Genomic DNA, 15,695 nt, shown 5'->3' with positions numbered 1-15,695 from the left:
TGGTAGATATTGGTCACTTGTATGACTTCATCTAATAGGAAATGACACTGATCATCACGCTAATTATCTTTGTTTTCATCACCTATTCGATTTTTACCCCTCAGCCGTAAAAGGCTGTTGGGGTGGACACCTACATTGTGAACGCAGTAACTCAAGGAGATTCAAATTGGTACCATAATTATATATATTTAAAAATCTTGGATAAGTTTGACTCTCATTTACCTCAATCTCAAAGTCAGAGGCCGAGTTTTCTGAAATTCTTGTGAATGCAGAGAGGAAGTCAGTCAGGGTGCAGATACTGAAAAGTTCAAATCTCAGTGACTTCGACCTGAAGTCTGTCTGCATATAGATTAGATTTGTTAAAATTACAATTTCCCCAAAATCAGTTTTTGAATTATAAGCAAATTACTGATATAATTTATATTTAGCCAAATCACAATTGTCACGATTAGAACATTACAATTACTGAGACAAAGAAACATCTGATAGGGAACTTCCATATCATTTTTGAAAATTTGTTCTATCGCTGATGTATTTTTTATTATAGATCATGAAGTTATATTTTTGAAAATTGATAGTGGCCTAATTCAACTGAAACCATTTGAAAATCAATTACACAGCCTCTGGAGTCGGCAGAAATCCCTTCCCTTGCCTTCTTGGGTGAGTCGGATTAAACTTGGGGTTTCCTAACCCAACTCCACCAGACCTACTATTAAAACTGAGCTCACCTGCCGCTCAACAAGCATAAGAGAAGAATCGTGGTAGCTGAGTGTTTGTATTGTGGAGAGATGCAACACTTTATGGACACTTGTTATGGCAACCAGGCTTGCAAGTTGAAGTAGGAACCCTGATAGAATTTACTAGTGAATCCTGACTTCCAGATTTGATGACTTCCAAGAATTGTGGTGATTATAAATCAGTTTCTCTCATAGCTGGACGCTGGATCTAAAATATCTCAGTCCAAACACAAAAACAGCAGTTGAGGAGGCCGACCACGTGGAAGGTGACTGCGCCGAAACAGTTATGAGGGCCGACCACATGGGAAGCAGTGGCAGCACAGGAAAAACAGGGCTGGAGGGCAACAGTGGCGAAGAAGGGCTGTTGTTGGTGTGGTTTGGTGGATGTGTGAGGGCATGCAGGCCGTGGACAGTCAGGACGTGGACGGGCAGGCCGTGCGGTTGCGACCTCTGGCATAGAGGACCAAATGGTGGTGTGGCAGCCGCAGGCGCTTGAGCAGGTGTCTGAGCAGGTGGCAGCATGGCAGCCGCAGACAGTTGAGCTTGGAAATCCCAAAACGAGAGTGAAGCACTGCGGCAGAGTAAGCCCGCAGAATTCAGCCACACAATCCTTATTCTCCTGCCACGCACCCCTCCTGCGGGGCCAGAGAGCTGGAGACCTCGGGACTTGTTGCCAGTGAAAGAGAAAACAAAGGAACAGCTGTAGCACTCCCAGTTTGGACGTGTGAAGGCCCTCACAGAGACAAACGTCTGAAACCGCACGCTGCAGATTCCATGCAGAGTCTGCTGGCTCCATTCTGGTCAGTTTGTACTGTCATGATCTGCCATGGTAGACTGCGTGGAGGTTGTGTTGTGCGTACCCAAATGCAGACGAACGAGGTGGAGCTAAACTTTAAAGAAAAGTGAGCCTTTATTCCTTTATATGTTGCTGGTTGTTCAGGCTGTGCAGGCCTCTGCTTCTCCCTCGGCAACGCGCTGATCAAGCGTCACACCTCAGCCCTGTGAGGTATGCTTAGACACTTAAGATCCTTAAACCGAGGATCCAGAGCTGTCGCAACCCTGAGCCGTACGATGTTACTTTTTTCCTTGCTCTTCTTCATTTTTGCTTTGAAGGTCTCCTCGACTTTAACCATGTAAGCTGGGCTCACACTGTGCGATTTTTGGCCCATTTTGAGCTTCTCACACTGTTCACGCGTAAACACACAAACGTCGGTGAAAAAGACGGAGCAGCACGGCAGTGCAGCGTGTGATCTGGACACAAGCGATGGAGGCACTTGTAGAACTTTGGAAAGCTCATCCGAGCCTTTTCGATGTGGCCTCACAAAATTATCACGACCACAACAACCGTGAAAATAGTTGGATCTACACTGCTGCTCAATCACAGCTGCCTGATCATGTTTTTCATTAGCAATTTAGCAAAGTTGATGGTGGTGGCGTGTGTGAGTGAAAGACAGAGAGGGAGAGTGAGCGACAGATTACCTTCATTTTTATGGACGCACAGTGTGAGCACTCGGGTTGCATCAGAGCATCGTGACCTACGAACTTCTAACCCCTGCGAGTCAATCGTACAGTTTGAGCAGAAGCTGAATAACGCGGCTGAAAAAATTGCAGTGTCTGCCCAGCTTAAGCTGGGTCATCCTCAGAGAGCTCCATCACTCGCGACAGGTGACACAAAGTTGGCAGCACCACTGAGCAGGAGACAAACTTCTCCCAAAAGTTCAGTTATATACCTGCAGTTATAGAGAAATAGACTTCATTAAGAATTTGCTACATTCACTCACATAAGGTTAAAATGCTTTATACACACACACACACGCACGCACACGCGCGCGCGCGCGCACACACACACACACACACACTTTCCTATGTCAGAAGTGGTAAGAGTAAGTATTAATAAGTTACCTGTTCCAGCACAGTGTCCAGCTTCCTCAGTTTCTCCAGTTCAGCTGCTGTTGGCATTGTAACATTGGCTGGATGTAGTGCCAGTGCATCTCCCAGTGGTTCTTGATTTTTTAAAACATGCCTGATCATCTCCAGGGTACTGTTTAGAGCCTTTGTGTGACTCTTGAGTGACTCTTTCTTATGAAAATGTGCAATTTGCTGTTTTTCAAGTTCCAGTACGTTTGGTGGGCTATGCTTGAAATGGCCTTTGACCTTTCTGCATTTTGTCAGTGTGCTGTTAAATGGACTGTTCTGTAGAGAAACTGTGATGGCTCGATGGAGGCTGTGTGTGATGCAAGGCATGTGCTCAAACGGCAGCTGCCTGCCGCTGCGACCATGTTGCGTGCACTGTCAGTGGTCAGCGTGCTGACCTTATGTTCAATTCCCCACTGTCTAGCTAGCTGCATAAAGTGCTCAGCGCACGTGTCAGTGAAGTGCCTCTCCTCCATCTTCATAACAGTCAAAGCATGCAACTGAAGTTCCCTCTGTGGTGAAAAATAATGCGCTGTTACCCCAAGGTAACTGTGAATATCTAGAGAAGTCCAATGGCCTCCGATGAGTGCAACCGTGTTGGTCTGCCCCAAAGCCTCCTCGACTTTCTCATCTTCATACAAGTTGTGTATCTTGGTTACAGTGGTAGCTATTGAAGGCAATTCATGCGTGGATTTGTTGGATGCTATGCGAATTATTTCAAGTAGCCCCTCATCCTCCACAATGTTAATCGGCCTGCAAGCTGTAGCCACCCATTTTGCTGTGGCTGTTGAAAGTTTGTTAGTTGTAGAATTGTCCAGACGTCTCCTTTGAAAGCTGTCCAGCGTGGTCTGCCTTTGGCGAGAGGGAGGAGGGCTCTCTGCGTTAGCTGTGTGCTTGGCTAGCAAGCGGTATTTGAGACTGGACGTACTGCGGTGATAACACAGTTCACATCAACGGTAAATACAAATTACTTTGGTCTTGTCAAGACAACCATATGGCATTGCTTTAAAATTGAACTTGCTGTTCAAAAGACCTTTTTCTTTATCCATTTCTGCTCACATCTACAACTGCTGCATGCGTCGCTTCCTGATTTCCAGAAAAAAAACTGGGCGTGCCAAAGGTCACAGGTAAAAGGTAACTGTGCCAAAGGTCACAGGCCACAGGTGTGTGAGTGCGTTAATTCCATGTCAAAAAAAAAGAAGGTGTTAACATTTTTTTGCACTAACACATTGTTATCGCGTTAACTTTGACAGCCCATATTATATTATATTATATTATATTATATTATATTATATTATATTATATTATATTGTTAGCTTCATAGCATAAGTGCCTAAGTCATTTTTTTGTGTTTTCGGCAGGCAGACGGACAGGATGATGCAGCAGTGGTAGGGGAGTAAAGTTAGGCAAAAATCTCAATTTGACCAAAAAATGACTTAGGCACTTATGCTATGAAGCTAACGATATTATATTATGCAAGGTTCGGTTAGCTTTACACAAAAATAAGTGGTAGAAATGTCCTTCAAAGAGTTACGTTTTAGGTGGCTAATCTCAAGATCAAGAGTTCCAGTATTGACTATATTAGAAATGAGCATATCAGAGGGACAGCTCAGTTTCAGTGGTTTGGAGACAGTTAGAGAAGCATACTGACATGATTTGGACATGGAGGAGGAGGAAAGTGGATATGTTGGACAAAGGAATTTGAAAATAGAGTCGCCAGTCAATATTAAAAGAAAAAAGACGTCAGAGGAGGTTCATGGATCTAGTAAAGGAGGATATGTAGAGGGTTGGTGTAACAGAGAAGATGCTCTGGATAGGGTGAGATGGAAGCAGATCATCTGCTTCCTTTCATATTCTTCTGTCAGCAACCGTAGCTGACAGAAGAATAAGAAGAAAGTGGATAAAAAAAGAGCAAAATACCTTCTCCTATATTTTATTCCCTCTATAAAGGAATGCACTTTTACTCTTTTCACTAATATAGTGTTGTTGTGTATTCTGCCATATTTGCCTTTTGAGAAACCACTTCCATGTCAGCAGCCCTTGGAGGACAATAAGTGCAGGCAGAATCCAGCAATGATTGGGTGCTTCTTTAACCTCCTAGGACCTGGCGTCCACATATGTGGACATCACATTTTGGGTTGTCTAGACCAAAATACAAAATTTTGCTCTACAAGGGCCTGATATTATACTGCTACTGTATTATCGAAATCCCATTTTTAAAAATAAGATAATCTGGTAATTTCTTTTATTTATATTCTTCAGGCCCAGATCAGCCCAAATAGCAAAGAGAAATTAAAAATGCCATGAAAGAGTTCGGATCTTAGGAGGTTAAGAAATCATTGTAATTATGACCTAATAATGACCTAATATCATCTAAAAGATATTAGGTCATGACAAGTACTGATGACTGGTCACAACAAATCCTTCAATCTATAGAGCCTTAGAAAATAACCCCTGTGAGGCATATGTTGGTATACTGTTGTGCTGTATAAATCAAATCAACTTGAATTGAGGTGAACTGAACTTATCAATCAATCAGTTTATTTATAAGCACATTTGGTCAACCTGTGTTGTTCTGTTAAAACCTCCCAATCCTTTCATCTTTGGGCTGAAGGAAGGACAACACTCGGTATAATTCTCAATCCACAATCATTTTATTCCATACAACACTTTTGCGCAATAACCATCCGGAGGGGAGATGAGCGCGGGAGGGTGTCCGCCTGATCTCGAAGTGTCTGAGCGTTCCTCACATTCTTATAGCTTCAGCCCCCCCCCCCCCCCCCCCCCGTCATAAAACCTAAACATCCACATTCTTTCTCTCTCTCAGTGAGCCTGAGTTATGACCTTGGCTTCCTGTGCAGTCTGTTCTGTTCTTTTCTAATAAGACAAATAAGGTGATGACTCTCTGAAAACAGTATTTCTTATAACTCGGCAGTATATGAAGAATTTCCATTGCATGTCACAGTCCTTGTAGTATTAGACACAATGACAACATGTTTCATCTCTCCTATATTTGATTCCATCATTTTTCACTTGTCAAACTATTGCTCCATCCAGCCAGCAGGATACAGAGGTGTGGGCCCACCCAGTGCTCAGGTGTCACTGGAACAGCAGGCCTACATGTTGCTGACAGATCCAGAGAGGCAAACCATGGCCTACTACCTGCAGGAGTACCAAGAAGGACATATAGGAGTAGAGTCTCTGACCATGGCTCTGTTTGAGCTTTTCAATACACATGCAAAGGTACATCGCTACACAGCACCTGACTCCATGTCTGTATAATCCTTTCTTCACTGTACTATAAGCATATCTTATTTTTTTTGTTTTGTCTTCTTCTTTCTGCCAGTTGTCCATGTTGTCTGAGATGAGGAGACTGGTGGCGCCACAGGATCTGGACGTGTATGATAGACTGGTGTTGCACCATGGAAGGGAGTCTCACCAGTCCTGGCGTGGAGGCCTAGAAGTGTGGCAGTCTCAGGGCCACTGTAGCCATATAGCCCCTGTGATCCATGATGCAGAGCAAACCATCCCTGCTATGGTTGGTCCTTATTTATTTATTTATTTTAAGTACATTGTGTGGTGTAATGCCTTTAATCTTTTGACTTGTCTTGAAGTGAAGTGAAGTAATCGCTACCTTATCATGGTGAAGGGTTTGTGTGTCCCAGGAATCCCAGGGGCTATGTCGATAGGGGGCTTTTGCCCCTCGTTAGGGTCTCTCCCATGGCAAATTGGTCTTGGATGAGGAACCACACAAAGGGTGATTCACTAGACCCTTATGTGCACACAATCAAGGGAACAGTTCACTCTGCCCGAGATAGAATTACCTGGGTACACCCTGGAGCCAGGCCTGGGGAGGGTGCCCAAGGAAGCGCACCTGCTGGCTGGGCCTTAGCCAATGGGTCCTGGCCTGGTGTGGCCCAAATAAGGGACATGGGCCAACTTTCCAAAAGGCCCACCACCCGCAGGATGCGCCGTAAGGGTTGGGTGCAGTGTGGGCCGGGTGGTGGCCAAGGGCAGAGGCCCTGGTGGACAGATCCCTGGCTACCAAGGCTGGCAATTAGGACATGGAACATCACCTCTCTGGTGGGGAAGGAGCCTGAGCAGGTGCGTGAGGTTGAGAGGTGCCCCAGACCCTTCGGATCAGAGAACAGGTCCTGACTGTCATCTGCGCTTACACAACAAACAACAGCTCAGAGTACCTGGCCTTCTTAGAGTCCCTGGGTGGGGTACTCGAGGGTGCTCGCCCTGGAAATGCTGTTGTCCTGCTGTGACTACAGTGAGACCTGAAACGGTGTGATTGGGAGGAAAGGCCTGCCTGATCTGAACCTAAGCTGTTCTGTTACTAAACTCTTGTGCAAGGATATTTGGCATGTAGGCTGGAGCAGCCAGGGATTAAACCACCCTGAAGCAGTCAAATAATTTCTTGGTAGCAGGACCCCTGGGGTGGGTAGGTTCCCAATGAAAGGTGAAGAGTCTGGATATTGTAGGGCTGTCTTATTTGATATGCCTCTACAAAGTTGTGTGGACATCAGGGCCAGTACCTCTGACTTGGCAGACAGGGGTGGTGGTTCCCAAGAAGGACTGGAGGCAGGCTCCTACTATAGTTTGTCAGCCTCCCCGGGAAAGTCTATGTCAGGGTGCTGAAAAGTAGAGTCAGTCTGTTAGTTGAACCTTGGATGCAGGAGGAACAACAGTTTTTGTCCTGGTCCCAGAAGACTGGACCAGCTTTTTATCCTCTCAAGGATATATGAGGTTGCATTGGAGTTCGTGCAGTCAGTTAGATGTGATCTATGGACCCAGAGAAGGCATTTGACTGTGTCGCTTGGAGTATACTGTGGGAAGTGCTTCAGGAGATCAACAAACGGATTGGTGCTGCAGTTGCAGTAATGCAGACGCTCTATCGCTCTATTGTGGTGAAAAGAGAGCTGAGCGTAAAACCAAAGCTCTCAATTTACTGGTCACTCTACATCCCTTCCCTCACTGACGGTCACTAGCTCTGGGTAGTGACTGAAAGAGCAAGACTGCATATATAGGCAATGGAAATTAGCTTTCTCCAAAGTGTGGCTGGCCTCTCCCTTAGGGTGAGGAACTCATCCGTCTGGCAGGTTCAGAGTTAGAACCACTACTCCTAGACATCGAAAGAATCCAGCTGAGATGGTTTGGCCAATTGATTAGGATTGTCTCCTGGGCACATCCTGGTGAGGTGTACCAGGCATGTCCCTACCAGGAGGAGCCCCTGAGGACCCAGGACATGCTGGAGAGCTTCTATATCTTGGGTGGCCTAGGAACATCTTTGTTCCCCCAGTTACGATGGAGGTGGCTGGGGAGAGGGAGGTTTGGGCTTCTCTGCTTATGCTGCTGCCCCCGCGACCTGACCCTGGATAATTGGAAGACGATTGATGGATGGATGGATGGATGGATGGATGGATGAATGAATGGTTAACTCATGCTGGTGGACAGTTTTGTGTATGCCTGCATTTCAAATGCATCCTTTAATGTGAAGATTTCATACTTTATTATTATTCCACTTGTACAACGATCAACAAAACAACCACACTTTCTATCATAAGCACTAAATGTGTAAGATGGAGGGAAGGAAAATAAACCGTGTCTGTTTTGATGCTGTGGTAAATGGAACCATGAATTCTGCTGTCTACCAAAATATCCTGAAGGAAAATCTCCAGCCATCTGTTTATGACCTTAAGCTGCAGCGCACTTGGGCTCTGCAGCAGGACTATAACCCAAAACACACCAGCAAGTCCACCTATGAATGGCTTAAGAAAAACAAAATAAATACTTTGGAGTCCTGACCTGAATCTGATTGAGATGTTGTGTCATGACCTTAAAAATGCAGGTCAGGTTGAAAACCCTCCAGTGTGGCTGTATTACAACAATTCTGCAAAGATGAGTGTACCAAGATTCCTCCATAGGACTGTAAAAGATCCAATATCAGTTATTGCAAATGCTTGATTGCAGTCGTTGCCGCTAAGGTTGTTGCAGTTATTAGATTCAGGTGGAAATCAGTTGTTCCTTTTTTTAGTTTAGATTTCACTACATAGGTTTGGATATTTTCCCCTTTATAATAAACACCTTCATTTAGAAACTGCAATTTGTGTTTACTTGTGTTATGTTTGTCTACTGTTTAAATTTGTTTGATGATCTGGAGCATTTAAGTGTGACAAACATACAAAAAAAAAAACAGAAAATCAAGAAGGGGGCAAACACTTTTTCACATCACTGCGTTTGCTTGTACAAATATCTAACAATTTATCCAATTTATCCTCCTTTACATAATTAACAGTTCTTAAATACATGTTTTTCTGTCTTTACGTTAATCTAACCTTGTTCTGACTCTCTGTACTCAACATGCACCATGTGATGGCTACAGATGTTCTCATTTTATTTTTCTGAAAAAGTCATTAGTCCGTGACAAGCTGTGTTTCTAAATATACAAGATCTAAAATCTTAAAGATAATGATTAAAGAGGCAACATTCACTATTCATGTTGGATTTTTGTATGTCACTGCCTTTTTCTGAATGACAGGATGAAACGCAGGCTTCAAGTGAACCTCTTCCACCCTTCAGAGCTGCTTCTGTCCAGGCCCAAAGAAGACCATTCCCGGAGAAAGAGTTCAATTGCAAGCCTTCAGCCAAAGTGGTGCAGCCCATTTCTTGCCTGCTCGTCACTGGTCCCACCCATTTACTCCAGGACTGTCCCCACAAGCCTATCAAATCCCTTCCCACCAGCCAACACCAGCCAAAACCAGCCTCCCCCCACCATGCATGCCCTGGTCCCGCCCACTACACTTCCCTTAATTCCCTTCAACACACCTGCCAGAATTCCTTCCAGCTCTCTGATTCTGAACACCACAATAATCCCCATTTTGATTACCATGTCCACCATCATAGCCAGCCCATTTCAGGTCACCACACCTGCCCAGGTTTCCTGCATTACCGGGACTTGCCCAGCTCTGCTAAACCAGAGGCATCTATCAAGTTTTCTTCTAGATCCAGCTCCTATGAAAAGTCTTCCGTCTTGTCAATGTCTGCATCCTCTTCAAAAGCAGCAACTCCCCTGCCATCCCCTCAACCATCTCACCATCCCTCACCATGTCCGTCCCCGTGCCCCTCTCTCATCACGCCTGCTGCTCCACCCTTTAGCGCTGACCAACGCTGCTCACCTGCTCTCACACAGAAAGTCATTGTAACAGAAATGAACCGGCTATCAGCAGATGCCAGACCACAGCAAAGAGGTAAATGGTGTGTATGTAATACTTTTCTGCTGTATTTGAGCACACAAATGTTCTTAAAGCATGTCTCATTCACCCATTCAGACACACTTTTGTTTAAAAGCTTTTGTCTATGCCCAAGCACTTTTAACCAACATTCTCTGATGGATCCATTGGGGGTAACTTGGAGTTAAGTAGGTACACAGTCTGTGTCTCTGTGTGTTTGTGTTGTTTCTCAGTACAGAGAAACACTCAACTTGTAAGGTAAAATGTATTAGTAATAACCAGAACAACACATGTTTTGTGACTAGAAACATGTAGGCGGTTGCCCTGCTTATATCTTGATGCGTGCTCAAACATCCAGGGGAGGAAATCCCCAAAAGTTGGTTCTGTTCATCGGGACATGTTCAGTGGGAGAAACATTTCATCATCATCCAAGTGACTTCTTCAGTCTCAGCTGACTGCAGGTTTACACAACCTTATAAACAGGACATTTGCACAATGTACCTCTGATCAATGGCCATGAGTCCCATTCACAGAGAGTTGGGGAATGGCTGCAATCACAGCATTGTAAGATGGTGACAGATGTACCTTTAGGCCCCTCCTCCATTCAGAGATGGTCTTTCCCTTTTCACATAAATGGCCTCCTTGACTCCGCCCTCAAACCAGCGCTCCTCCCTGTCCAGGATGTTACATCCTCATCCTTGAAAGAGTGTCCACTGGCCTGTAGGTGTGCATAGACTGCAGAGTCCTGGCCTGACGAGGTGGCTCTTCTGTGTTGTGCCGTCCTCTTCGCCAGAGGTTGTTTGGTTTCCCCGATGTATAAATCCTGCCAATCCTCCTGCACTTAACAGCGTACACTATGTTACTCCGTTTGTGTCGGGGACCCGATCCTTGGGGTGGACCAGTTTTTGGCGCAGCGTGTTTTGGGGTTTAAAAGCTACAGAGACCCTGGTGTTTAGAAAAAATGCGTCTCAACTGCTCCGATACTCCTGACACGTACGGGATCACTACAGGTTTTCACTTGGGCAGCGGTTGTCCTTCTCTCCTGGATCGGCTGGAGATTTCTTTAGGAGCCTTCCCAGCTTTGACAAACATCCAGCTGGGATAACCACATTTACTCAGGGCCTTCTTGATGTGATGTTCTTCTGCCTCCCTGGCTGCAAGGTCTTAAATAATCAGGCCCCATCTTATCTTAATGACCTTGTAGTACCATATCACCCTATTAGAGCACTTCGCTCTCACGCTGCAGGCCTACTTGTTGTTCCTAGAGTATTTAAAAGTAGAATGGGAGGCAGAGCAATGGTGAGGGAAATTCCACACACACTCCTCTTCTGCCACGCCACACTTGTAATTCACACACACTCACGCGCAGGTAGTCCAGGGATGGGAAACACAAACAAACCAGGGAATCTAGTCATGGAGACAGATGAGAGAATCAACACTAGGAAAGCCACGAAGGAAACACTGGAGATAATTTTACAGCCGGGCAACACTAGGATAGTTGCTTAACGTTCCAGTGACGAGAAACACCGAGCCACCGTCTTAAATGCTGGCCAGGAGAGGCGGGAATAATGAGCCACAAGTGAGCAATCGCCCAGGCTAGAGAGAGCGAGGGGGGAAAAACAACAACAAATACCTGTAGCCTGTTTGAGCCAGCCGGGGACACAGGGACCATGACAATTAGGCTTAAGACATTCCTGTTTGATAAAGCACAGAGTTTAGGTTGGATCCGGTGATCCTCAACGCTCCATTAGTTCTGCTGGAATTGGTGTAGGTTACTGGGAGATTCCCATGATGCAGTGAGTGTTTCTTCTTCAGTCACCTTTTTCACTCACTGTGTGTTTAGAAACCTCTCTGCATATAAACATTAGTTACTATTAATGTCTGGCTCTCTTCCACGGTGTGTCTTTGTCCTCACCCCAACAATTGTGGCAGATGGCCCCGCCCCTCCCCGAGCTTGGTTCTGCTGGAGGTTTCTTCCTGTGGAGTTTTTCTTTCCCACTGTCGCCAAAGCGCTTTTTTTCTATATAATTAAATTTGAATTAAATTCAGTGTATGCTAGCTAACTCCTCCCCCCAGGGGCCACCCTGTCACAGTTGTCAGACAGCGGCCAGACTCTGAGTGAGGACAGCGGGGTGGATATAGCAGAGGCAGGAGGCTTCAGTAAGGATGGCAGCCCACGACCTAGCAAAACTCACCGGACCCATCTGGAACAGCCAGGATTTCATGCACTTTCTCCAGGGATTGGCAGACAAGTGAGGGTTTTCATTACTAAGCAATCTTTCAGTAGCATATCTTTCAGTGTGTTCAAAACAAGCAAATTAGTGCTGGTGTAAACCCAGTTTTAGTTTGTGATTTCAGAATTCACTGGATCACCTCTTTTGTTGCTTTAATTTCTATTTTAATCGGTCAAGTTTGCAAACTACAACCACAAGTTCTTACCAACAAAATGACAGCAGATAGAATGATGTGATTCATTATGGAGTATCCCACGAGATGACATGTCATACTGATATATCACTGTGTGCAAGCCAGTGTTAATTTCATTGACCAAAACATTTTTATCATAGTTTTTGGCAAAAACCTTTTGTTGACAAAAAGAAGATAATAAAAACTATGAAGAGCCGCATTAGCAACAAATACAAATAAGATGAAAATATTCTGGAGAGATGAGAAACAATCAGAGCTAATTTAGTTGTGTTGAAGAAAGGCTTCGGCAAAACTGAAATAGCAGAGGGAGATTAAAGTAATCTCCTTGGTGACCGTTTATACAACGGTCTATGATTGTGATCTTAAGACCTGAAGTTACTTTGTGGGCACCTAAACAAAACTCTTAAAAGCTTTATTGAATTCAAAGGAAATCTTGTTATTAGCATTAGGCTAGAACACGTGAGGGAAAACAAAGGGAACACAGTAACATTAGACTCAGACTCATTGATGTGTAAATAAGGCTCCATCACCTGAAGAAAATGAAATGTTTACTATATTGAGATTTTCAGGTGTTCACCTACAAGCTAGTGGCTAAATTGCATGCAGTAAGATGCTACTTCTTGCTCACAAATATATTTTTCTTAGCTCTCCTTGCTTTTTTTCCCAGCAGTCTCCTTCACCTGTACCAGTGCCTACTGCTGTGCTGGTGCGAGTGTTGAAAAATTCAAACACCTTGGGCATCGCAATAGAGGGTGGAGGAAGTACACGCCAACCTTTGCCTCGCATAGTCTCCATTCAGGTAAGAAAGCGTTAGAAGGTTTCAAGTAAGTCACTGTTTAAAGTCTTCCAAGCAACAAAATGTACTGAAACTGCAAAAAACAGTAAAACATAAAAAGAAAATCCCCTCTCGCCCTTGTGGGTGATCCATCCTTCAAGCGTGAATTTCAGATGTTGTTCCTGGGATCTGCTGTAGCCCCTCACCTAGCTTGGGAGTCACTGCACCGAGTGCTCCGATTACCACTGGGACCACTGTTACCTCCACCCTCTTATCTTCTCTGAGCCCTTGATGCTTTTCAAGCTTCTTGTGTTCCTTCTTCCTGATGTTGCTGTCATTCGGTATTGCTATGTACCCTCAGAAGATCTAGTAGATGATGTGAATGCAGCACTATGGAAGATATCTACCACCACCATTACTGAGACTAACAAGCTGATCTACATCATGGCAGCAGCAATCAGTGAGAAGCTTAGCTACAAGTTGAACAAGGAGCAGTACCCTGCATGCAGAAGGAGACTAGAGGCCAAGATCAAGGTAGAACGGGGGGTAGCCAACTATCGGAGCTGCTGAAAGGTGCAACAAAGGAGGTGCCCAAGAAGTACAGCAAGCTGTCCATAACTGAGGCCTTGGAAACTGCAAAGCAAAGTCTCACAGATTGGCCAGCCGCTTGAAGACATACACCAGAAAAAAAGAAAGCAGCAGAATAAACCAGCTGTTCTTCACAGAAGCAGCCAAGGTGTACTCTCAGTGGCAGGTAACAATATGAGAACAGCACCACCAAGGCTGGAGACCAGGGGTTGGCAACCCTGGGCACGTGTGCCACAGCTGACACGTGAAGGGTTAACTGATGGCACAACCAAAGCTGGACTGGCCGATGTGATTTTTTTTGTTTTGGGGGGTTTGGGGTTTTTTTGTAGCGGTATAAACAATAAAAGGTGGTGGATTGGGCAGATGCTGGCCGGTGTGTAAAAATAAGTCAGTTGTTTGGTGGTGGCTATGGCGGAGCTTCCACAGAGGCCAGCAGGTGGATGAGGGAAAGGGGAGGCAGGAGGAGAGCCCCGAGGCGGCCGCCGGTCCGAGCGTCAGGTGAACTGAGCTTCAGGTAAGAAGTTATGACCTGCAGTCTGTCTGGGTCAGATATAAACCAAGTTTAGGTGCAGTTTATTTTCCTTGTGCTGACTTTTTACAGTCAGTTACAATAACTCATACTGCGTTCTAGCTAGCATGACGGAGTTTCTATACAGCTGGGTGGGTGCTATGATGTTACTGACAGTGAACTTTATTTTATTCATAAGGTTAGTTAGTAGAGTTTCCAACCGTCCCGTAAAAAATGGAATCGTCCCGTATTGGGAGAAAATATTACGCGTTTCGTATTGAGCTGAGAAGAAACACAGTTTGTCCCGGACTTCAGCTACAACTTCAGCTGATTCTGAACACAGTGGTGTTCAGAATCAGCTGGATTTATTCTGTGTCTTTGCTGCACAGCTGCCTCTTCTCTCATTCTCCCCCTCCCTCTCCTGTTTCTACTTCAATCATGAAACTGATCAATGATCAGCTGATCGTCTCTCTTGTTTGTTTATCACTTTGTGCCAGAAAGAGGAAACCAGCGGATGTCGCTCTAAACAACAGCAGCACGTTTAAGCTTGATCAGCTGTTGTTAGAATTTATTTAATATTAATTTCTAGTATCAGCTGATGTTTGCTGGAGCCACAGCTGTGAAGCTGCTGGTCATGATGTCGGTTTGGATATGTGGTGAGAGGGAAACATGAAGATGAAACCAGGAGATGTCCTTACTGAATCATCAGAGCTGAACAGGTGATGGAGAAACAGGTTTACCTTTTAGGTGACAGGAATGAGTTGAAGGGAAGTTATGAACTGTTTCTGAGAGACAAATAACACCAGGATCCTTTTCTAAGCAGCTGACAGCTGGTAACTGTGCAGGGGCGGGTCTAGCAAAGTGTTGCCAGGGGTCCATGTAGGGCATTAAAAGGGAGAGGGGGGCACAAAGAAATACTTTTCTTTCTTATTCTCATTTAAAATGTCTCACTGTTATTAAATAATTATCTGAATCTTACAACCAAAGTTTTTATCTGATGTCAAATGTATAGAAATCATACATATACCAACAAGACTGTACATCACTGTCAGCGTCTGTTTTCATTCAAAGGCTTTATGGCTGTAATACCTGGGGGGCCGGTCTCTAGTCAAAATGCTTGGGCCGATGTTCTGTCCCAGTCCAGCCCTGCGCACGACACGCAGTGAGTTAATCTGAGAAGGTGCTTTAAAAAATAAATGGCCGGGCCAGCGGTGCACATCCCAAATTAGCTCGCATAGACACATTAGTTGTGCCACTTCTTAATGACAGTATGTTAGCTAACAACCCCAACTACCAGATTCAACTTGTAATTGGCTAAAAATAACTTCGCCTACCGGTGAGAGGGACGTTGCTAGCTGGCAGTTTTTTCAAGCGATGTTGAAATTTCCACATTCCAACACTTCAAATGCTTCAGCAGCTGTTCGCTCAGCGCAGCATCAGCACCGCGGAAATACACGGATACATCCGTAGACTCAGGACAGAATTCACAATGTGTTTTTGGGACTTTCAGG

General features: G+C 44.9%; 1 protein-coding gene across 3 annotated transcripts in view; it reads left to right on the top strand.

The window, feature by feature from the left end:
* LOC120742988 (whirlin-like) overlaps positions 1-15,695 on the top strand; it is a 60,279-nt gene that overhangs the window by 40,021 nt on the left and 4,563 nt on the right. For 2 of the 3 annotated variants that reach the window (XM_040046530.1, XM_040046528.1), the window contains 5 exons: positions 5,709-5,894; positions 5,998-6,189; positions 9,196-9,904; positions 11,963-12,138; positions 12,981-13,112. In XM_040046530.1, coding sequence (XP_039902464.1) covers positions 5,709-5,894; positions 5,998-6,189; positions 9,196-9,904; positions 11,963-12,138; positions 12,981-13,112 — 1,395 coding nt within the window. The remainder of the gene's footprint in view (positions 1-5,708; positions 5,895-5,997; positions 6,190-9,195; positions 9,905-11,962; positions 12,139-12,980; positions 13,113-15,695) is intronic. The other variant, XM_040046529.1, reaches the window with a different exon arrangement.

The sequence above is a fragment of the Simochromis diagramma genome, unplaced genomic scaffold (assembly GCF_900408965.1).
Source record: "Simochromis diagramma unplaced genomic scaffold, fSimDia1.1 OVJJ01000005.1, whole genome shotgun sequence".
NCBI classification, from domain to species: Eukaryota; Metazoa; Chordata; class Actinopteri; order Cichliformes; family Cichlidae; genus Simochromis; species Simochromis diagramma.
Note: the sequence above shows the minus strand (reverse complement) of the source record. Positions and strands in the feature narration are given on the sequence as shown.